General features: G+C 37.3%; 1 protein-coding gene across 1 annotated transcript in view; it reads left to right on the plus strand.

The window, feature by feature from the left end:
* LOC115023769 (neural-cadherin) overlaps positions 1-26,238 on the plus strand; it is a 312,681-nt gene that overhangs the window by 65,003 nt on the left and 221,440 nt on the right. Inside the window, 3 exon segments of the mRNA XM_075074155.1 lie at positions 15,587-15,784; positions 18,058-18,283; positions 20,774-20,978. Coding sequence (XP_074930256.1) covers positions 15,587-15,784; positions 18,058-18,283; positions 20,774-20,978 — 629 coding nt within the window.

The raw sequence follows: 26,238 nt of genomic DNA on the forward strand, positions 1-26,238 counted from the left end.
GTGGAGAAGGTGCTCTGTGTCATTGAGACAGGTATCATGGTGAACGAGATGTTTGTGCAGGTACTGCCACTGACTCAACCCGCAACCAAAGTTGTTATTTCAAATGTCCCTCCATTTATAACCGATGAGTTTCTCAGCAGAGATCTGTCCAGACACGGGAAAGTTGTTTCCCCGGTGAAAAAGATTCTGTCTGGATGTAAGTCTCAGTTACTGAAGCATTAAATGTCTCACCGTAGACAGCTTTATATGATTCTTAATAACCGGGATGTGGAGCTCAACCTCCGCTTCCATGTTAGAGTAGATGATTATGATTACGTGATGTTTGCCACCTCATCGGGTATGAAATGTTTTGGCTGCTCCACCGGAGTGGCCGCCCGCACTGGTTGTGTCCGACCTGGTGCACAAGGTATGTTGTGTTAATTTAAGTGGTGTGGAGAAAAATAATGGGGAAAAAAATGACCAAGATATTCTAGGTGAAGTAGGAGAAAGTGAGGGAGAAAAAAAAAGGAGAGAGAAGAGGTGCAGGTAGAGGAGGCAGGTGGTTTGGGAGGAGAGACTGTAGAGGAGACAGGAGAGGTGCAGGTAAACATGGCAGAAAAAGAAACGGTTACATGAAATGAGCAGGTAGAGGAAGCGGAGATGGAGGAAGAGGCAGCAGCAGCACTGTAGACAGCAGAGCAAAAGCTTGCTACAAAACGCAGAATAACAAAGTCAAAGAAGGCATCCAGTGATGCGAAAAACAGTAAAGTTGGGGAAGAGGGACAGACGGACGAGAGTCTTAGTGAGGAAGAGTGAGTGTGTATCGAACAGCAGTGATATCCCTGATATTAATTTAAGTAACAGTCCAACAAACTAAAAGTCAATATGGTGTAAAAGTAGAGGATTACTTTCCTGATTTGGTAGTCTTTAATACCTCGGCCAGGCTCCATATGAGTCAAAGAGAGGAGTCTGGCTTCACTGACCAGGAGGTATTTAGATTAAAAAAACTTGTGTTAAAAGTTTTTAAAAAGTTAGTTTTTTTGCTTTTAACATCTCAGTAGTGATGGATACTTTCAGAGTGGGTGTTTTAAATGTGAAAGGAGCCAGAGTAAAAAAAAAAAGAGTACAAATATTTTAAACAGCTAAAATGAAATAGCGACAGTTTTAATGAGACAGAATGGAGGAGAGAGTGGGAAGGGGAAGTCATTTTAAGCCACAACACTTCTCTTAGTGGAGGAGTGGGCTTCCTTTTCTCCAAGTCTTTTACTCCAGTCTTACTGGAGAATGAGCATTTCATCGAGGGGAGGTTGCTTTTAGTCAAAGCACGGTTTGACCTTTTTACAACTGGTTTTCTAAACGTGTACGCTCCAAAAATCGGTGCAGAGAGGAAGCTGTTTTAACAAAAAGTTAACAATGTTTTAAATTGCTGTGTCTCGGAGGATTTTTTATTCTTGGGAGGGGATATTAACTGCACAGAAAATGCATCTTTAGATCCCAACCACGCAGAGCATCAAGCATCCCTGCATGATCTGATGCAGCTGGTGCACTCCCATAGTCTGGTGGATGTATGAAGGAGGATGCATGCAGATGCTAGACAGTACACATGGTCCCACGTGAGAGAAAATAGGATTTCTTCAGCCAGGTTAGACAGTATTTATTGTTCTAAACAACAAAATGTTATGTTTTTAAAATGTGCTGCATTATCCCGGCTGATTTTACAGATCATTCCTTGCTTTTATGTAATGTTTTTATTAGAAACGTTAAGCCAAAAAGCCAAATATTGGCATTTTAATTTTAGACAGGTCCTTATTTATTTTTGGAGTGTTTTTAGACAGAGGAAGGGTGATTTAGTCTTAGGCAGTGGTGGGACCATGGTAAGACTGAAATAAAAATGCTTTGTCAACAGCACACCCTCAATGTCACACAAGACATCACCAGATCTATGAAAGACCTGGAGAGTGATATAATGGAACTACAAAAAATCAGTGAGTCCACAAGAGATCAAGGATATATTGAAATCCTCAAAATCAAAAAAATGGCTTTAGCCAACCTGTTAGACGTCAAAGTACAGGGTGCACTGGTCCGGTCCTGGTTTCAAAACACCACCGAGATGGATGCTCCTTCTAGCTTTTTCTTCTGTCTGGAGAAAAAGAACAGACAGAATAAGGGTAATCCACTCACTTCTCTCAGACACAGGGCAGGAAATAATGGAACCAAGCCAGATCAGAAGGCGAGCTGTGAGTTTTTATTCTTCCATCTACTCCAGTGAGTATGAGGGACATTAAACACTCCTTGGAGGGTTCTGTGGTGGACTACCTCAGGAGACCCACTCACAGCTCGAGGGCCCGTTGACTGTGCTGGAACTGCAGGTCGCTTTAAAGGCCATGCAAGGACGGCGCGCTCCCGGCATTGACGGCCTCACAATCAAGTATTCAAACCCTTCTGGGACATGGCAAATGATCTTTTAGAGGTTTTTAATCAAAGCCTGGCCTATGGTTCCATGCCGATTTCCTGCCGCAGAGCAGTGATAACACTTCTGCGTAAGAAGGGACATCGGTAACTGGCTACCTGGGTAACTGGGCTCTCTGCTGGGTCTGACCTCTATCCGGGTGGCTCAGAGGATCCTGTAGCTCTGGAACCAGAGGCTCACTGGCGAGGAGAGGAGCCTCTCATCAAATATAGCCAGGCCCAGACCCAGTGGACCTGTTTCCAGAAATCTACCTGAGCCCTGAGCTGGGAGAACTGACCGGCCCCCTGCTCAAGGTCACTAACCCGGCAAAACTGTCGCTGCACAGAGCAGACAAAACAACTTTCTATGTGAACTGTGTAAAAAGCATCAACAGAAAAGGCCTCTGCAGCAGACCCTCCACTGTGTGGAGCAACAGATTGGTTGGAGAAAGCGGACTGGCCCCAAAATGAAGGATTTTATACAAACCTCCCCAGAGTGGAAAACAGAGAATGGCAGTGTGGCTGTGCAACAATAGACAAAGACTCTGTCTCGAGTTCAGGTTTTATAAACATATAGGAGATACAGACACTTTTAAACAACGTTGGTGTTTTAAAAATATTATCTGTTCCGTCAGTGATGATGAATTACACTTTTTACAAGTTTTTATTGATTAGGTTTTGTTATTATTTTATTATAACCCTTTTGATACACAAGCTATGCAAACCCCTTTCTAGGGCGCGGCATGGGTTGATGATGTTGTTTCGTCCACGGCTGGGTGTTTCATTGCTATGTTTTTTGGGGATTGATTTGTTTGGTCATTTAGTGTTCCAGTTGTTCATTGAATGTCTTGTTTTTGGTTGCCGTGGGTCGTTTTAATTTTTCCTTTTCTTGATTTGTGAGCTGGAAGGGTTTTTGTGTTGCTGCATTGAGTTAGCAGACGTGGAGTGGGGGTTGCCCGTATGTGCCGGGTGTGATGGGGATAGGGAGAGGACATGCTATGGTAATGATATTGTTGGGGATGGTTATTTTGGTGTTGATTTGGACTGGGCGGTGCATTTGATGTTTGAGATCTTTGCCTGTCGCTGTGTCGCACTCACACATGGCATACAACATGCGGCCGGTGATGTGTGGTGTGTGGGTGGGACAGGGTGGCGAGTGGAGATTTCAGATGTTGGATGTATTGTTTGGTCCGGATCGCTGCTGGGATGATTGATTTTAATAATAATAATAATAATAATACATTTTATTTGGAGGCGCCTTTCAAGACACCCAAGGACACCTTACAAAATACAGAAGATAAAAACAGCAAAAACACAAAACAAAGCGCAATCCATATGAAATGTTTGATGATCCCCATGGTGGTGTAGAGGGTCAGATCGGTATGATCCAGCACTTTCATAGTCCAGGTGATGTCGAGGGGGCTACGAAACCAGCCGGGCAGATGGGTCGAGTGTGTTAGCTGTAGCCACAGACTGCAGGCTACACCCAGGCGGGGAGACCTGGGCCCAGCAGCAGGTCAGCCGGTTAGAAGGTGGGCAGTGACACAGTGACGGGGCAGCCTCCGTGTTACACCACAAGAACAACGTTGAGCCACAGAGAACAGGCAGGATAGTCAGCAAGACAGCCTCGGTCAGGCGTGTGTAGCAAGGCACGCCAGATCGGAGTATCCAGCCGCAGAGAGCACAGAGGACACCTGTCAGTCCCGCACAGGTTAGCTCCAGGCTACCAGGTGTGGGCATCGAAATGACGACGACTGCCGTAATTCACTTTGATGTTTAAACAAAACAAACGAGCAGCATGTAGAGATGCTTCAGCAGCAGACAACACAAGTTACAACAAAGAAAAAACAAACAAAACAAACAGAACACGGTGGAGGCGTGGCAGCAACTTGCCAGCGGTCCCTCCACCATGCATGTTAACATCAACATATTTTGACAGTGTTGTTGTTGTGGTGTGTCTTTTTTTCATTTTTATCGCACTTTGGTCATTTTTGGCCCATGTGTGTGGTCCTGATGTGGGGGTACAGGAACTGTTTTGGGTTCATGGATTGATAAATGTTTTTATTTCAAAAAGTAGTAAAGGAAAAATTCTAATAGGAATTTGTGATGATCAAAGGTTAAATATATAGATTTTTATTTTTATTTGAAAGTAATTATACAAATTAAAAATATGTAAAATATCTGTCTCTCTTTCTGTCTATCTTTTTTCTTCTTCCATTGTATTTCTTTCCTGTCTCATTTTTTGTGTCACTCCATTTCTCCCTTTTTCGAATGTGTAAGTGCGTACAGAAGACACACCTGCTTGCACACACTGATGCATGCACACACTCACATGCACACACATTCACTAACGGCGCATGTGTTGTCAGGTACAATGAAACTCTTCTTCAGAGGCTAAAAGACGGGAATAGTTTGTGCTGCATGTTAACGCTAAATGAGAGCGAGGGCGGGGTGCAGTGAAATGAGAAGTCCCACTTTCTGCCTTCAGTACTGTCAGCACAATGTAGAGCAGGAGGGGGAGACACATATTGAGAAAATGAAGTAGCAGAGTTAGAAAGGTGCTGATTGGGGTCAATGGAGGAGGGAGGAGGAGGAGGAGGAAGAGGAGAGTGCATACAGTACATGTGTAGACACTAAGGATAACTCATGGCCGATTACATTAGCAATAATCTTTTTATCTTTTTTTAAAAGAAGTTCATACGCTGTAGTTTATGCACACCTGAGGGTAACAAAGGCTAAGATGCAGTGCACGAAGATGGATGATGTACTATTTCATAGCTCTAACAATTCTAATGTACCTCACTATTGTTAACATCAAAGACAAACAGCAGTCCTGACTTCTAGTCAAGTACATCAAAAAACTCGTATTGCAAATAGCAGTTTTGTTGTCTTCATCTGGAACTGTAGAAAAACGCGCTTGTTTTTCTTCTGTGTTTATTGGCTGAGTGTGTAGACGCTGTGCTTGTTAAGTCAATTAAAACAATTTGGCTTTGCATTATCAGCCGATTCATCGGCCATAATTTCATTATCCGAATAAAACGTAACAATATAAATGTCCCAATAATTCTTCGGCTCGATATATTTTGTGCATCCTTATTAGAAACATTATGTAATGACCTAAACGTGTATTTACATATAGACAAGTTTCATCAGGAACATCCGCTCCAACAGAAACAACACTGAGCTCCTTGCCCTGTTGCTCTCTGTCGCTGTTCCCTGTAATGTTGACTCATGCTGTGGAACACTTCCTGCTGCTTGAAAGCCCAGCTGGCTGCCGCTGTCCCTTTACACTTTACTTAAGGAATCATATGGCTCATAACCGTGTTCAGAGATAATAGACACTGTCGGATTTTTAGTGGGATTGTGTCTATTTCCTGTTTTCTGCAACACTTTGTTGAGTTTTCCATGATGTCCTGAGTCTTGATATGTTGATGACGTGATGAAGATGTGTACTTTGCAGTGAATTGGTGTAAAAAAAAATCTCAAATCTCAAATCTGCACACCTTGTACTGATAGTTGGAATGATTTGTATTTATATATAGAGCAACATTTGATCTAACAGGTCTCCGTCCGGCATTGTCAGACTTGGTTATTGATGACCTTTGTTGTTGCTGGTGGGACATCACCACCGATGAAGGTTTGCAGACCACATGTGATGAATTATTGACACTATGGCAGCTTTATAAATCTGACGCAAAGGAATGTATATTTTTGTGACCCTTTGTGCGTACAGCAAATTATAGTTTTGAACCCACACAGTTTTATGTATTTGGCCCATGGCCTTAACTTGGAACTCCACTCACTGGCTGCAAGAACACAATAGTTTCTCGGGTCAGTGAGTATCTCGAGCTTAGTCTAGAAAGTCTGGGGCTATACTTTGATGGATCAATATTGCAAATGTAATACATTGCACTGTAAAATGTTGTGTTGCATGTGCTGAGAAGTAAATACATTGTATATAAAACAAAACTTTGAGAACTGATGTCTCTGAATGTGGGAGATTCAAGTCAGATCAAGTCCTGCTGATTACTATCTTTCTTTTTTAAATAGACCTGTGTAACCTATTCCATTACAGTTTATTATCTATACAGATATAGAAGTGTGCATTCTGTGTGCATTCTTGAAATCTTCTTTAAGTAATTATAAATTGTCAAACTAGAATATATTGTGTATTAGTACATTTTTGCAAATTAATTAAAAATATATTTTGTAAATAATAACCAGAAATAACAAGATTTTCTTTTGGTAAATCCAGTAAATCCAATAAATACCTAACAAATCAACATACTTTATCCAAAAATCCTTTAAATCCAAGACTGCCGTGAAGCAGTCTGCTCATTGATTTTTAACAGTGGCCACGATGGACTAATACAACCAGAGGAATTAAAGGGATAGCAGAATCTCGGTAGAGTCATATTTCCTAACCTACCCACTACTAGTAATAAAACACAATTGTCTTGAGAGTGAAATGTAGTTAAAAAAGAAAAGTAATCAAACATTTGAGAAAAGATTAGAATCGATCTACACCGCATGAAACGTGATTCTCACTGAACACAAAGGGCCATGAAAACATTTACTTGGCTCCCCCGGTCTGTGACTCCTCTTTCACTTTTTTTCCTTTACACTTTGATATTATATTGCTGTAATGAGCAATGTGACATGGTCCTGCCTTGTTTATGGCTCTCGTGGTCTTCTGTACTTCTCTCCCTTTCTTTCTGCTCTGTTGTTGCGATCTTCACTGTCTGCCCACACTCTTCTTTGCGTCAACAAAAGGGCTCAGTAAGCAACTATAAACAGTGTATTGGGCAGTTGTTTGTATTCAGCTGACACTTTTATCCATAGCAACTTACAATGAGTGTATTCAACCGTGTGGGTACAACCCCAGCAGTGCAACCATCATGCAAGTACATCACCGTTATTAAAGATGCTGATCTACTTCAAGTGCCACATCTATCAATCAATCCATTTTTATTTATTTAGCCCATTATCACAAGGGACACATTTGTCTCAGGACTGACTGCACAGCATACGACAGTCTCTGTCCTAAGACCCTCGCAGCGCACATCCCCAAAGAAACCCAACAATTAAAGGAGGGGAAATGCAAGAATCCACTGGGAGAGAGATTTAGAGAAAATAAGAGATAGAGAAAGACTTGTTTTAAATAAAGCAAATAAGAGAAGTGAAATAGATGAGGGATGATGTAGCCCATACCGATCCATCAACTGCCTGGATTGGCCCGGGGTCCTGATCCTGTGGATGTGCCTGGGACATCCCTGTTCCGGGTACTGAAGTGTCGGTCGTGTTACTGAATCATCTGCAGGTGTTGAGAAAAAACAATTCTGACCTTCGAAGAAAATTTAAATACTGTAACTGTCGCTTGTCATGTCTGAGACATGTAATATATTTGTGAATTAATTTAAATGCCAGCATTTATTTATGACTGTCGTAAAATGAATATTTAATACAACATTTTCATCTCAATCAGAATCTATGAAATTTCTATTTCTATGAAGTTTGTTTTCGGGGCTTAAATATTCCTGTTATTGAACTGCTGTGTCCCAGATTTTATGTTTGACTTAAAATGAATATTTAATGAAGCATGTGTTATACTATATATAAAAGGTATGGTTTAATACAGTTAATCGTGTTATGTACAGAATAGACACTAGTATGTTGTATAGCACAGCAATGCTTAAACATAGTAGAGATGACAAACAAAACACAAACAGGTTACTTACACATGGTTTTGAAACTCTTGGTAACACCTTCGCACTTTGTCTCTAATTAAGGCAGATGTTTTTATTCCAGAAGTACCCAAAAAAACAAAAAATATTATCTATGCTCAAACTCAGTATGAAAGTTTTAACATATATAAAACTGGCTGTGACTATGAGACTGGCTGACTTCAATTATCTGAAGCAAACTATGTATTTATCGTGAGATAAGTGAAGTTACATCACTGGATCCAGCCCACGGCAAAACAGCTGCTGTTGATCTGTGGTGGTGTTCACTGTCCTCACATTTCTCACTGTTAGTTTTAAAAGTTTTACTTTTACTGCCACTTGTTTGGTGTTTTAAATCGTGATACAGCTTCATCAGACTCGATATGTGACACGTATTCCACCTCGATGAAACTGTGAATAGAGCCTGAATTACATTTTTCCGATACAATGGGTGTAGTAAACGATGTTGCAAGCTGAACACTGTTCTGTCACGTCTGTTTCACAGCTCAGTTGCCTGTGTAAGAGAGAATCCATGTGATTGGACGAGACACAGCAGGTGGACAGTGTGATGTCTGACAGATTACACAGCTGTGTCTCTCTGCTTGCATTCACAATATTAGAAATGGTTCAAAGCTCGAGAAATAGTAAGAGATGAGTGAGTGATTGACAGAGACTTAAACAAGATTCAGGTTTACGCCCGGGCGTTTGACTGCTAACTCACAGGTCAACTAAAACTGGGAGCATTGTCTGGAAGCTTTTTCCAAAATAAGTTATGTAACCTGTGGTGATAATAACTGTTGAATGTTATTTTATAGAATATTAAATGTGAGTAAGGTAAGGGAGAAACATTAAGTTTGTCCTCAAGTCAAGATCAATCAAAGAAAACAGTTCAAATAGCAGATTCACTGCACAAATATATTCAGACATATGCTGTGAATGTTCATAAACAGAAGTCAACAGGGTGAACTTAAGCTGTTTCCATCTATGTCTTTGTATTCTTTTTAATATCATTTTATAAGGATGGTGTTTTCCTATTTTGAAGTTTAGAAATTTAAAACTAATAGTAATATAAAAGTGCCATTTCACAATTTGAACTGCATATGCAAAAAGAAGATTTGTCTTTTTCATTTAGAATAATAAAGGTCAAGGAGGTGACCTAAATATATATACAATACCGTTCAAAAGTTTTTAATCTCCTGCTACAAAACTTTGATTCAGTTAGAGGGCTACTCTATATCTTTGAATGGACTTTCATGCTTTTATTTTGTAGAAAATCCTCTTTATAAATAGATTTTATCTACATGGGTTTGCAAAAAAAGTGTTGAAGAAAATGAAATGTTTTGTACGTGGAGAACAAAATGCTGCACGATAATAATAATAATAATAATAATAATAATAATAATAATAATTTTAATAATAATAAATTGTATTTATAGAGCGCTTTTAAAAGGTACTCAAAGACGCTTATGGTTCGATGGTTCAGCCAGACTAAGATCCCTCTGAGCAACAGCTCAATAAGAACAGAATAAATCAGCAGTCATTCCTAAATGAACCTGGAAGCTTATGATATTTATTAAAGCTTTTCTGGACTAGAAAACAAATTCTAAATCTAAGTAATCTCCTGTCATGCAACTCTTTGGGGACATCGACTAAATGGAAGTTTAAATCATTAATTATTATTCTTTTGAGGCCAAAACTTTAAATATAAATAATACATTTGTGAATTATACTGGTTATATCTCTATTGAAGGAAAAAAGACCAACTTCAATATCACAGAAGATTCTAAACTTTTATCAGACTTCTGTCAACACCTTTCGACTAGGCTGCATGCAGAAATTATATATTATTTTCATAGAATTAGATAGAGCATAGAGCAGTCACTCCAAACATAGGAAAACTGACTTCTCTGATTTATTGAGTAATCCAGTAGTCGGATACAAGATCTGTCCATTTCCAGCACCGAACGCGTCACTACTGTCAACACTGATAACTCTGTTGTGCTTCCTTATCACTATGTTACACCAGCTACGACGACAGCAACTCTGTCTTCACCATGAAAAGTTCTACATTAAGTTTCCAGTTGTAAACAGATCACTAATAGTGACACCTTGGATTAGTCCAAGTTCATAATCAATAGTAGCCTCTTTGAGCTTGCAGTGGTAGTGAGCGTGCTAATTTATCTCAGAAGCACGATCGCAGTTTCTAAAAATCTCATTATTTCTTGACCTAAAGATGCCACTAGAGTCAAGTGTCTTTAGCTTTACTGAAGGGGGAAAACAAATCAGGCATTTTTCTGATAGTAATTCACTGCTGCCACTACATTTGCTATAACCACAAACCCTGATAGCTTGGAAGCAATTTAACAAAGTCTGTTTACTGGTCCTGGATATATAGCTGAAATGATTAGTCGATTATATTAGACAGAAAAATGTTCCTGTAACTACTTTAATAATCAAATAATTGTTGTATTCACTGCTGCTTCCAGCTTCTCTAATCGGAGCATTGGATCATTTTATTTGTCATACATATGGCACACTTAATATCTTTGTGTTTTTGGACTGTCGACCAAACAAAAAAAGACACATGAATGCATTTTATGATTAATCCAGAAAATAATCAGCACATTACTTGATAATGATAATGAGTTGCAGCCCAAACTACATATGTATATATAAGTGTTAAAAAGCCATATTGTGCCTCCATTGGCGTATACATTGGCAATATATCCTCTTATACACATGCAGTCAGGGCTCGAACACCAAGCACCTAGTAGTGCAAACAATAGTGCATGTGACATTTGAGCTGTGCACATAATTGTCAGCACTACATGCACTGGTGCATGTAACTTGGTACAGAACAAATGTTTTGCAGGGCTCCCTACTCTCGCGCATTGATCGTGAACCTCACACAATCTACATATTACATATTTCCAGCAACACGTCAATTTTACTCATGCTATGAAAAACATATTTATGATTCATAACATTACGGCGTGAACAGACGACACTGACAGTGCACTAACAGAGCAGCACTTTGTAAAACACAGTAAACACAAACACGGCATGGACTTTGGTGCACGTGTATTTGTGCTGTTACCGTACCAGTAATAACAATAAGACTTCTATTACAATAATAATTTATTTCATAATAATGTATTAAATACGTCTTGTTGATTCTTGTGCTGTCCTCAAATAACTCCTAATATGATACAAAAAACATCAAACATCCAGTATTGGGATATGACTTCGCTTATGATAATGTTTCCATCTGGACTCTTCCTTCAATGACCATAAAAATGTCTGCTGTGAAAAGGTCTATGATAATTTGTGAAAGGTGAAAAATGCTCTTACACACACAAAACATTAAAAACATTTAACACAAGCAAACATTTCCATCAAACAACACAACTTGTGTTCAAATGGATATACTATTTAAATCTATCATTACACTTCTGTCCTTGTACTAATTGTTATGTTTTTGCTGTGAAGCACTTTGGGCTGCAATTCTTGTATGAAAGGTGCTATACAAATAAAGCTTATTATTATTATTATTACACAATGGACAACAACATACACATGAACTTAATATGTGTTATATATATATACATTTATTGAGAGCATATCACAGCATGAATTGTATTATTGTCTGACTCTTCTACAGATAAACTCTGCTGCACTCTGCAGTGTACAAGGTGCAGACACTTTTTTAAATGCCTTGTTGAAATATTGTTGAAAAAATAAACATTTTCTTAGAAAGTGTTTTTCATTCATTTTATTAATTCTGTTGTTGACATATAAGACCTACAGTAGGCACCTAGACTAGAGAGATTGGAACATTTATTATGGTACCTGCTTTGTACTGCATTCTTTCTTAACCAACAAAACCATAAATAATTTCCCCCAAACTCAGAAACACTGAGAACACAGAGGTGGCATCTTTTCGAGATGGATAGAGAGCAATAGCTGATTGAAGAGTTGTGCAAGAGGAGTTTTACACAGGTGCAGTTAAGATACATAATTATGCAAATCATTTCTATTAGCTGTGCATTTTAACACTGTTAATCCAACAGGGTTATGAATTATTCTATGACATCTGTGTTAAATATTGTGAAAAAGTGTGACCATTTTAATTCAGCGTGTCACTCAGCAATTAAAGAAAAACTGTAACATGAACAAAACATATAAACACAACCTACATCATTCATTAGTGTGAGCGTGCGCGGGGTCTCCGGGCTCTTCACACACTGTATGTGCTCTGAGAACCAGATGACAAGAAAGGGCTGTGAGAAAACCAACGGACTTGCAGCCTATTGGAGTTAATGAGGTTGGTTGGCATGGAAAAGCCTTCTGTAGCATTATTAGTAATTGCAAGGGGCTACTATTTCTAGAGATTGCAACATATCATTAGATCCAGTGAGGTGCATTAGTGTGAGGGATGGCAGTAGCACCAAGCTGTATCTCCCTATGGTCCTTTATTAGCCACTAATCCACTGATGATCGTTATTAGTGAGAAAGAAGTGTGTGCGTTTGTCCACGCTTTCATGCGTGTGTGCGCCTGAAAGATGCATTTTGGCATAGCGCTCTGTGTATTAGCCCAGTGATTTATTATCTGGGTAATGCCGTCCCTTCTTCCCCAAAGCTGCATTGTCCTCTTGCCAATTAATTCTGAATCTGTTACGACCACAGGGAGGGAGGGAGATACAGTGCGAGAGGGAGAGAGAGACAAATACAAATACATTTGTTGAACCCGAGAGTCAAGTGCAGTGCTATGCTTTTTGTAAGATGTGGATGGTTAATTTCGCTCTTGTGACTTCTTTTGATGTTCGCTTATGTTATTCTTTCAAACGTTCCCTCGCTCCCTCTCTTCTCTAATGCCATTGATTTATGCAATTGCTTGCTCGTTGTTTTCTCTTCTTAATTCCATCTTCCACTTTTTGTTGTTCTGCTGTTTCTATAACAACCGCAGGGTCATTTCTCAGCCTCTGCGTTTCACTCTTAATCCTGTTCCTGTGACACTCAATTTGCCCCTTTCACTGTGCTGTGAATTACTTGATTGCACCCTCTTATTCTGAAAATATTTATTTTTTCACCTGCCTTCCTCCTCTCATTGTTTACTGTACAGTCACAACCAGAAAGGCGTTTTCTCCTCTCGCTGCTTGCCTTTATTATCAGAGCAATCATCTGGCTCCAGCCCTGAAAGTGTTCCTCTGCTCCCCTGCTGCCATCGGCAAACACTGCTGTGCAGCATCTTCTTCGCGTGTGTGTGTGTGTGTGTGTGTGTGTGTGTGTGTGTGTGTGTGTGTGTGTGTGTGTGTGTGTGTGTGAGTGTGTACTGATGAGGTCTTGGGACCTTAGTGTTTTACCAGTGTCAATATGATTGCTGTTTACTACGGGTGCAGATAGCGCAGCACTGATTATAATTGCTAGTTGAGATGCAGAGATGTCCTCTTCAGCTTCCATTGTCTGCCGTCCACATGGCACAGTCAGGAAAGAAATACAGGGAGATGACAGTTGAATAGAAAACAGCGTAATTGAATGAGAACAGGTGGGGAAAAAAATACTTGATGACTTTAGCAATGTTACATACTTCTTTTTTATTCTTTTTGGTATTATAAACAATTTGAATCAGAAACAATTTGAAATTCATGCTGGGGTTTTATTTTCATGTGTCCAAACATCTGTGTTGCTATATTTCTACTTTGCTTAACCAGTTGTTGCACACAACTTGAATTCTCCAGCAGAATTGTGTTTATTAATTATTAATATGTGGTGCACTAATGTGTAGGTGCAACAGCTTTCAGTATTTATATTAAATAACATAATTTTTACTTGCATTACATTCACCTTGGGCATCACCCTTTTTGACGAAGGGAAAAATTAAAACCAATACATTAATTTAGTCAAATGAAATTAACTAAACAATCAATTTGGAACTCCGATTAATAATTAAATGAATAACTACAACCAAAAAGTTCCATATCATGTATCATATAGTAAAAGGTTGAAGGATTTTTTCATTTTAAATAGTGGATTCACATTTTTGCAACATTAAGCAAACATATTCAAAACCATTTATTTGAAAGATATTAAAGGTAAAACACATAATATTAATTGCTTTAAATATGCTTTATGTCGGGTTCGCATGCCTCAAAGAGAGGACTGACTCTTCGATGGTGATGGCAAGAATAGCATGCATGTCTTCATTAAAGTGAATTAGTGATGAATCACCCCTTAATGCATGGTACATCAAATAAAGCCTATTGTTACGCATGATCCATGATGATGAAGATGAATGGCAAAAATAGCATATGTCCATATTTTAGAGACAAAATTTCCAAAATCATGTTTTCAGGAGTCCGAGTTGCAAAACTTTGCGTCTATGTGAAGAATAACTAACATCGACTACCCCTCTCATTACCTGACTACAAAAGTAAAACTCAGTGAATGAATCAAACTAAATAAATACTCGTCCTGTGCTTAGTACAATCACGCTATGCTGTATTACTAAAATAACCAGTTTGTGAAAAGAGAAAGGTTACCTAGCGCTTTGTTATCTTAGAGGGCGATCCCGTCGGTTGTGGATCAGCCAGGCTGTGTTCCCCTTCGTTTACCTTGTAGATTTGCTTCGTTGCACCTGTTGCTAGTGAAGTTAGGTGGCAGGCTCTGTGTCACATCTGCAGCGCCAAGAAATGTCCAAGAAATTTCAAAGAATTATGAAAAAATACCCATCTCAATTTCTCATCAATGACAAATACCTAATGCATGCACCAGTAAGTTTTAGACCTGAGCAAACTACTCTCTTCCTCTTCTTGTTGGCACTGGTTTGTTTACATATGTTATTTATTTTTGAGCTGGCAGCACTGCTACATTAGCTGGCTAGTTTGTACTCGCTGCAGGAATCTAAGTGTGTTCTTTAATGGAGTAAGACAGTAGGCTATTGCTGGCTGATTGTGACAGGGTTTGCTTTGCTTGAAGAGTTGCTGGCCTGACAGAGAAGAGTTGTGCTTTAACACAGCAGGAACAACCTCTTCCACTTTTTGTCTGAATCTGTCACCAACGGAAGTGAATTTGCCGAGCAGAGCAATGTGGAAACCTCAATTGTTTCTGACCCTTCCTTATTTAACAAACATATTGTTTGATATAACGCGACTGTACTTGCAGCATTGTGTTGGTAAATGTGTGTGACAAACAGAAGGAGCTCTGACAACAATGTTTGCATGCTGAAATATAGATCAAGCTGGGCTAGGCTTCACTGTAAACATGAAAAGGCTTTTCCTCAACCAGTACTAGGTGTATTGCAATGTTGTGTCCCTCAAGTTTAATCTTATTCCAAGAAACCAAACAAATGTTTATTTACATGAACTTTAAATGTGAACTACTTAAATTTGGTCTGTCGGTCCCTAAACATCAGTTTTCTCCGTTTTGTCCTTCTTCAGGTCCAGATTGGTACTTGGTCAGAGTGGAGATGACTGTGACAGATGTAAATGACAATATCCCAGAATGGAGCATGATTCCTGCCCCCTACCTCGCTGTGGTTTCCCCTGATGCCCCTGCGGGCTCGTTGGTCTACAAGCTCCACGCTCAGGACGGTGATGAAGGTAACAACGGTGAAGTGGAGTACTTCCTGTCTGATGGTAGGTCTTTTCCCCTGTATTTCCTATCGTTTAACATTATTTTTCCCGACTTGTTACCTCGAGGTTACGGAAGGGAGGTGAGAGCCCGGTGTTGTGCGTACTGCTTCATTTGCATGTAATACTATGACCTTAAATAGAACGAAGGGATCCCTTACACATTTGTACCTGTGTAAAGCACCACTTTGAATCTAAAGCTTTATTCTTCCAGCCGCTCTGACATGAGGGGGTTAAGTTTAGAAAGTACACACTTGCCTCCACAACATTTTACTAGTAATAATACTAAAGTCATTACATTGATTTATATACAAAACCATTTATAGACATTCATTATAGGTCGTCCCTTTTCAAAATGAGTCTGAGTTACATCATTAGTGTGCTTGTTCTTGGATCAGTGTGCCATCCTTGGTGTGTTTAATACAGAGGGAATAAATGTTTCCTGGTCGACACTTTTATATAAATACTTTCCATGATGCAGAATCAGGTCTGTGTATGTTGCTCCTTGAAACTCGAGCCCCTACTGAGACAGTATTTCATGCACACATACTTATTTTGTCGTGTAATGTAAATTATTTCTCCACTACGCAAAAATAATTGCTTTTCTTAGTGTTTTCCATGTAATGATTTCTTCTGCCCATTTTGGAATCTGTTTAACCACCGTCTATAAAGAGATGGTCTTCCAATTTTCCTCATGGGGGTGGCAGGGAATGAATTGACCATAGAAATGACAAGAAAAACATAAACATTAATGTTAGTGTCTAGACTAAACTTTTACAGGCGGATTAGTTTCATCAATTTGTGACTGCAGTATCACAGAGAAATGAAACTACATTACACTAACACAAGTTTGGATGAAAGTCATATCGCGCCCTGTTATATTGCATATAGTTCATGAATTTTAACTTCCTGGTCTTTTTGCTCTTTGCATTTCACTTCTCAATGACTTGGAAAACTCTCCAGTCAAATTAAGCGTTTAACTGGTCACACGCTCAGATAAACAAATGTTCCCTGCTCTTGAAGTCAACAGTATTTACATAGCTTGTAGTTCCACACTGCTGGACTCTGAGATGTTACCTAAGCAATCTGTTATGTGTCCACTGGTCATTATGTCTCCTGCTATTCTTTCATTTTATGCTGAAAACCTCCTCAACATGAAAGCACAGAATGAAGTCTGGAAGAAAAAGATCACAATCAAGTGACATAACCCTGTGCATCTCTATAGTTTATCTGCTTGTTATTTTAGTGAGAAACATTATACTTAGTACTCATCTGCTAATAACTATGCTTTAATGCCATCGACAGCTATCTTAAAACATCACTTTCAGTGTTTTCTGCTCAATGTTTCCTTCAAATGACTCACCAACATATTGGGTTATCTAGAAAAGTCTAAAAGAAGCTGTATATGTGTACCTGTATGTTCTAATGTTATCTGTGTATTGTCTTTATTTAGATTTAGATACATCTATTGTTCCTCTATATCTTGTCCAACAAATCCAATACTTGTGTGCGATGATCAGTGTCGGGGAAGATACATTGAAAGCATAGTTTTGCAAGCTACAGGAAATCTGCTCAATGGAGAAATCAAGTCTGGTTAAGTTAACTTAGAAAAAGACCAAATTGACCATATTCGTGTGATACAAATGTATATCTAAATATAATGCAAAACAGTCACAAGCCAGCTAAAAATTCCACTCAACTGAGTTTAAATACCCCCCAAAAAAGTTTTTTAACTTGCACCTATTTAGATCATTTGACCCACTTGAGCTCTGATCTAAAGAAAATGGGGCCTGTTGTCTTACTCGTCAGTTTCGTAACTTCTACGTACAATCTTAACAACTAATCTTAACTTGCACCTTTTTACACAGTATGAACATCTTGAGCACTGCTCTAAACAATGGGCCTTATTACTTGTCCAAGCAGAAGAGAAGTAATGGGAAAACTATGATAAAAATAATTCCTCTCCTTTTATGACCCACAATTGTTTAAGTAGTTTACTACACAAATAAAAAAAAAATTAACTACTTGAATCACTGTGCAAATATGAATGTAGTTAAATTACTATCAAGCTACTGGAAGATTTAGTTGTACTAGTTTAGTAACACGTAGTTCACTAGTCTCCAACGCTGGTAATAATGCAGATTATAGCCTTTTCTGTTAAAAGTGTGGAACCTTTGGAAATGAAACAAATTGCATTAGTGATGGTCTTAGAAACGAGTGATATACAACATATTTATACAACGTATATATACAACTTTATATATTGCTTCTATCTGCAGGTGGGGATGGCCGTTTTGAAGTGGACAGGAAGAATGGCCAGGTACAAACTACAGGCCTTCCCCTGCAGCGGGACAGGGAGTACCTGCTGACAGTGGTGGCTGCTGACCGGCTGGGTAGCCGCAGCGCCCCCGTCGTCGTCTCTGTGGTGGCTGGAGCCCGACCGCCACAGTTCACCAACGCTTCCTTCACCATTGCCATACCGGAAAACACCCCTGAAGGACAACCGTGAGTTTACACACACAGGGATACATTTGTTTTCAAAAGCCTGGTCCTATCTCTTGAATTACCTCCAGAATATATACATATACAGTATATATATTTCTTATCCTGAATTTCTCCTCTACACATCCACATAAGGGGTTGATATACCTCACAGATTCCCACACATCTGGGCACACATACAAACACATTTCTACCTTCCTTGGAGCTTTCAAACAAATCTTTATTGACGATTGTCGATAGCTAGAACGATCTGCAGGGGCTGACAGGCCTTTTTATTTGGAATTTTACAAATACAATAGGAGTACATGAATCGTGAGCTTGTGAATGCACAGCTTTATCCATGAAATGATTAATATCCACTTAGATGAACGTTAGTGTTACACAACTTACATGTTTGAAAGGATGAATTGATTATAGACATTTGATGTGCACACATAATATCTCTTTCTCTTTAGGTGCAAACACATCTTCATGTTTTACATTCTGCTGAATAGATGATGTGCAGTACATAAGTAAAAGCACTGCCATTTTGAATTACACACACACACACATACACACACACACACACACACACACACACACACACACACACACACACACACACACACACACACAGTGTTGTATTGATGCAGTGATCCGTGATGAATGTAATGCATGGTCTGTACCATTCATATGAGATTGTAGTGTATTAGTGTAATATACGTACTTTTTAATATTCATGTCACAGAATATTAAAACTGTACTTTAAAGGCATGTGTATGCCTGCATACCTTCACACACTAAACTGTGTAGGACTGTGTATCTTACACACACAGCCTCAGGTCTGACTAAAGTGGTACAGTTATGACTAGTGTCCTTGGATTGGTCTCATTATCCCCCTCCAGCTCATTTTATGTGACTGACACATTTGGCAAATCACTGAAGTGGATATTCCAGATTGTTGTTGACGGTGATTTTATCAGGGGAATTGTGTAAGGGTTAGATAGCACGTATAATAAAAAACAAGCAACAACTCGACTCAGCGTTTTCTACCTGTATGCCCTCTGGAGACCACTACCCTCTTACTGCACTCTTCTCTACTCTTCTCTATCTAATCTACTCTATTCTTTCATTTAGTGGTTAGTAGTGGAATTGTAAGATATGATAATAGTGCATCAGTATTTACGATTTCGAGTTGTAATTTGAGTTGTGTGAAGAGTCTGATAGCGATGTAATGCACAACAGTGGATCACAATGAGATGTACTCAGTGGTGGCCGAAGTAAAATAAAATAATTCATTAAAATATAATTAAAGTACAAAAGGTAAAAGTATTCATTCTGCACAACAGCCCATTTAAACATTATATATATTCTAATAAATATATATAACTATTGAAGGAATTAATGTGTTCATAAAGGAAGAGCTTCTTTTACTGTTATACTGCTGGGGAGCTTGTGAATTTAACAAATGAATTAATAACGTTTATTTTAACCTACAATAATAATAATAATCTGAATCTGAATCTTCAAAGTAACTAAAGCTGTCAGACAAATGTAGTACAGTAAAAAGCACAATATCTGCCTGTGAGTAGATGTGCTCTCCACCACTAGTTGCAATCAGTTTAAGTTTAACCTGCAGTGTAAAGTGCAGCCACTGTCTGCCACTGCTCAGGGGGTGCTACTAAAGGTAGGCCTACTCTCAGAGCCATGGAACGCAACAGTGCGTTTGGGCTACAGCTAACACTGCAATGAATAATGCCGGACGTGTGTTCAGCTAAACACTGTAAAGGAAGTGGGTTTTTAGATACTGGCAGTTTTGTGATTCACAATATGCAACATTTATGTTTAACTGTCCTGTCATTTATGTGTCTGTACAAACCGTAAATAGTTTGGAAGTACACTATTATTTTAACAACCTCCTCAAAATCTTGAAATCTTTTCTGTAGCAAACTATAGGAAATTGCAGAGGGAGATAAGAAAGGAAGCACTGAAGCACCTTTCCTTAGCATTTAGAGAATTCCACCAGCTCTTATCATGGCTTATCAAGCAACAAACACTATTGTCTCCGGTCCCTTCCATTGACCTCCTACTGCAGGACCAGCCTCACTATGCATTTAACAACATTTATATTTAAAGTAGTTGGTTGTAAACATGAAATAAAACAGTATTAGTTCCACGGTCGCCACGGTTTTATAATGGCGTGTACTCAAAGTGGTGTTATACCCCCAATGTTACTATTTGCTAAACACAGTTGAAACTCAAAGCAGAACTGGGAACAAAAGCCTTACAGGTGCTTCAGTTGAGGTTGTGGGAAGCTTTGGGTTATGGGTTGTGAAGTTGGCGCAATGGAAAAGGCCTCTGATGGACATAATTCTTCTCTGCACCACTCTAATATACACAAATATTCGGAAGACATCTAACCCTAACCATACAGGTATACTGTATACTGTGCTATCTTTTTCCCCACCCTGTACTGCACATTCAGTCAATGGTGCACTCTCCATGTCTCCTCAGCTTCCTGGTCACCCCTGCTGTGTCCTTCCAGAAGAAACCAATCAACTACAGCCTTCTCATCAATCCCAGCAGTCTCTTCTCCATCTCAGCAGAGACTGGTGAAATCAGCCTGACCCGCCCTATAGACTACGAGAGCGACCAGCATCGATACTTGCTATTGGTGCGAGGCAGCGAGGGCCTGGACAGCATGAGCAGTGCAGCGGAGGTTTGTGTGTGTGTGTGTGTGTGTGTGTGTGTGTGTGTGTGTGTGTGTGTGTGTGTGTGTGTGTGTGTGTGTGTGTGTGTGTGTGTGTGTGTGTGTGTGAAATATACCAAATCATATTTCCACTGTCAAATCTAATGACTTGATCGTCTTTAAACCTCAAAGATTGTTGACATTACAAGGTTATCTCGTCAAGTCTTACGCAGTCTGTACAGCATACTGAAAACAATTTCTGACAGGTCCTCAAATTAATACGTTTTCTACTAGTGGGACGACTTTTACTTGTTTCTCGTGTAGCACGGCTGACTTTGATCTGATGCATTTCAAGCTATTGTCAAATACTTCTCGTAGACCCGGTGCAGTAGTAGTTGGCTGGATGACAGCTGTTGGATTGTAGTGAGCAGTGGTGAGTATGATATATCTTGCAGACAATAAAGTAACCACACATGGTCATAAAATCCAAGTCTACTCTGGAACAGTCCTTGAGCTGCACATGCATTTAAGATACTGAAATGCTGTTAGATTAAATTTTATTGATTTCCAGTTGCTGTATGGACGATAATGTTTATAAATGTTGCAGTTAAAATGATCGTTTGGTTCTAGGGCTTCCTGATTGCTCTCTTTTTTTATTTAATGGGAGGCATTTTGAACTCAATAATGCTAGCAATACCTTTAACCTGAATTGCTTGTATAGCATTTTCAGTCTATGAGTATGAGTATGGTATTCTGTCCAACCCAAATAGACTTGTCCGTCTGGAATGACTGCTTTGGAATTCCCAATGACTTCCTCATGTTGTCAGGAGGTGCGAGAACAGCGGCTGACCGCTGCAGGCATTGATGCATCTGGTCTGGTTTCCATCATTACTCTGGCCCCAGGCTAAAACATGTCCTGCTGAACCGATCTGTCCTCAACTGCTCCGCTCTGGGCCCCTGTGGACTACAGATCACCAAGAGCATGTATAAAGAGAGAGAGAGGGAAAATGAGAACATTGCGAGAATGAGAGGAGAATTACGAGATTCAATGGTGAGAAGAGAAAGATGGAATGAAAAAATGAAAGAAAGAGATGAATTGGCAGGGAGTTGGTCTATGCCCTTGTCTGCCCACACTCCTGCCCTGGCTTGCCCTCTGTACCCTGGGTTAGATTTTCGAACATCCTCATACTGTATACAGCTCCATCAACGCTGAAAAGCTAGCACCTTTTCGACTCTGTAACCCTTGCCCCTTCTGCCGCCACTCTGCAGTGTACCGCCCGCACATAGACACTGTGTGTATGTCGAGCCCTGAGCATACGGCCTGTAATGCACCGATATTTGATTTTAATTTGAATTGTAAGATGATTCTTGAAAAAAGTTGAATTGAATTATATCCTAAATGAGTGAAGTCTTTTGTACTAGAAAAATGTGTAGTAATTATGTATCCAATATTTGAGTGTGTTTAGAGTGTTCTGTATCAGCAGTGGAGAATGGTGTCATGAAGGCTAATTGTGTTGACAGTATAAACAGTGTGACAGTGCCACTATACAGTATGTGCTCTTTGCTGCTTCCTGAACAGAATTACGGTACCAATCATTACATCACATTGGAACAATTGAGAAGATAATGGAGGGCTGAATGGCTACAACATATTTTAAGTGGTGTATAGTGCATGGTGAAGGCAATGCTATAGTCATACTATTAACATCCATTTAAAAAATACTCTACATAGAATATTTTCAGTGCAGTACAGTATAGTACATTACATTATATTATAGTACAGTACATTATATTATAGTACAGTACATTACATTATATTATAGTACAGTGCACTACAGTATACTACAGTGCATTATATTATAGTACAGTACATTGCAGTACAGTATAGTACATTATATTATAGTGCAGTACATTATATTATAGTACAGTACAGTGCACTACAGTATAGTACAGTACATTATATTATAGTACAGTACATTATATTATACTACATTATATTATAGTACAGAACATTACACTACAGTATAGTACATTATATTATAGTACAGTACATTATATTATAGTACAGTACAGTACATTGCACTACAGTATAGTACAGTACATTATATTATAGTACATTATATTATATTATAGTACATAACATTGTACAACAGTATAGTACAGTACATTATATTATAGTACAGAACATTGCACTACAGTATAGTACATTATATTATAGTACAGTACATTATATTATATTATAGTACAGTACATTATATTATAGTACAGTACAGTACATTATATTATAGTACAGTACATTATATTATATTACATTATATTATATTATAGTACAGAACATTATATTATAGTACAGTGCATTATATTATAGTACAGTACATTATATTATAGTACAGTACATTGGACTACAGTATAGTACAGTACATTATATTATAGTACAGTACATTATATTATAGTACAGTACATTGCACTACAGTATAGTACAGTACATTATATTATAGTACAGTGCATTGTACTACAGTATAGTACAGTACATTATATTATAGTACAGTACATTATATTATAGTACAATACATTATATTATAGTACAGTACATTGCACTACATTATAGTACAGTACATTGCACTACAGTATAGTACAGTACATTATATTATAGTACAGTACATTATATTATAGTACAGTACATTGCACTACATTATAGTACATTATATTATAGTACAGTATATTATAGTACAGTACATTATATTATAGTACAGTACATTGCACTACAGTATAGTACAGTACAATATATTATATTATAGTACATTATATTATATTATAGTACATTACATTATAGTACAGTACATTATATTATAGTACAGTACAGTACATTGCACTACAGTATAGTACAGTACATTATATTATAGTACATTATATTATATTATAGTACATAACATTGTACAACAGTATAGTACAGTACATTATATTATAGTACAGAACATTGCACTACAGTATAGTACATTATATTATAGTACAGTACATTATATTATATTATAGTACAGTACATTATATTATAGTACAGTACAGTACATTATATTATAGTACAGTACATTATATTATATTACATTATATTATATTATAGTACAGAACATTATATTATAGTACAGTGCATTATATTATAGTACAGTACATTATATTATAGTACAGTACATTGGACTACAGTATAGTACAGTACATTATATTATAGTACAGTACATTATATTATAGTACAGTACATTGCACTACAGTATAGTACAGTACATTATATTATAGTACAGTGCATTGTACTACAGTATAGTACAGTACATTATATTATAGTACATTATATTAGTACAATACATTATATTATAGTACAGTACATTGCACTACATTATAGTACAGTACATTGCACTACAGTATAGTACAGTACATTATATTATAGTACAGTACATTATATTATAGTACAGTACATTGCACTACATTATAGTACATTATATTATAGTACAGTATATTATAGTACAGTACATTATATTATAGTACAGTACATTGCACTACAGTATAGTACAGTACAATATATTATATTATAGTACATTATATTATATTATAGTACATTACATTATAGTACAGTACATTATATTAGAGTACAGAACATTTCACTACAGTATAGTACATTATATTATAGTACAGTACATTGCACTACAGTATAGTACAGTACATTATATTATATTATAGTACAGTACATTATATTATAGTACAGTACATTATATTATAGTACAGAACATTGTACTACAGTATAGTACAGTACATTATATTATATTATAGTACAGTACAATATGTTATAGTACAGTACATTATATTATAGTACAGTACAGTACATTGCACTACAGTATAGTACAGTACATTATATTATATTATAGTACATTATATTATATTATAATACATAACATTGTACAACAGTATAGTACAGTACATTATATTATAGTACAGAACATTGCACTACAGTATAGTACATTATATTATAGTACAGTACATGCACTACAGTATAGTACAGTACATTATATTATATTATAGTACAGTACATTATATTATAGTACAGTACATTATATTATAGTACAGTACATTATATTATATTACATTATATTATATTATAGTACAGAACATTATATTATAGTACAGTACATTATATTATAGTACAGTACATTATATTATAGTACAGTACATTGGACTACAGTATAGTACAGTACATTGCACTACAGTATAGTACAGTACATTATATTATAGTACAGTACATTATATTATAGTACAGTACATTGCACTACATTATAGTACATTACATTATAGTACAGTACATTATATTATAGTACAGTACATTATATTTTAGTACAGTACAGTACATTGCACTACAGTATAGTACAGTACATTATATTATATTATAGTACATTATATTATATTATAGTACATTATATTATAGTACAGTACATTATATTAGAGTACAGAATATTTCACTACAGTATAGTACATTATATTATAGTACAGTACATTGCACTACAGTATAGTACAGTACATTATATTATATTATAGTACAGTACATTATATTATAGTACAGTACATTATATTATAGTACAGTACATTGCACTACAGTATAGTACAGAACATTGTACAACAGTATAGTACAGTACATTATATTATAGTACAGTACATTATATTATAGTACAGTACATTGCACTACAGTATAGTACAGTACATTATATTATAGTACAGTACATTGCACTACAGTATAGTACATTATAGTATAGTACAGTGCATTGTACTACAGTATAGTACAGTACATTATATTATAGTACAGTACATTATATTATAGTACAGTACATTATATTATAGTACAGTACATTGCACTACATTATAGTACAGTACATTGCACTACAGTATAGTACAGTACATTATATTATAGTACAGTACATTATATTATAGTACAGTACATTGCACTACATTATAGTACATTATATTATAGTACAGTACATTATATTATAGTACAGTACATTATATTATAGTACAGTACAGTACATTGCACTACAGTATAGTACAGTACATTATATTATAGTACAGTACAGTACATTGCACTACAGTATAGTACAGTACATTATATTATATTATAGTACATTATATTATATTATAGTACATTATATTATAGTACAGTACATTATATTAGAGTACAGAATATTTCACTACAGTATAGTACATTATATTATAGTACAGTACATTGCACTACAGTATAGTACAGTACATTATATTATAG

This window comes from Cottoperca gobio, chromosome 3, assembly GCF_900634415.1.
Source record: "Cottoperca gobio chromosome 3, fCotGob3.1, whole genome shotgun sequence".
Classification (NCBI taxonomy): domain Eukaryota; kingdom Metazoa; phylum Chordata; class Actinopteri; order Perciformes; family Bovichtidae; genus Cottoperca; species Cottoperca gobio.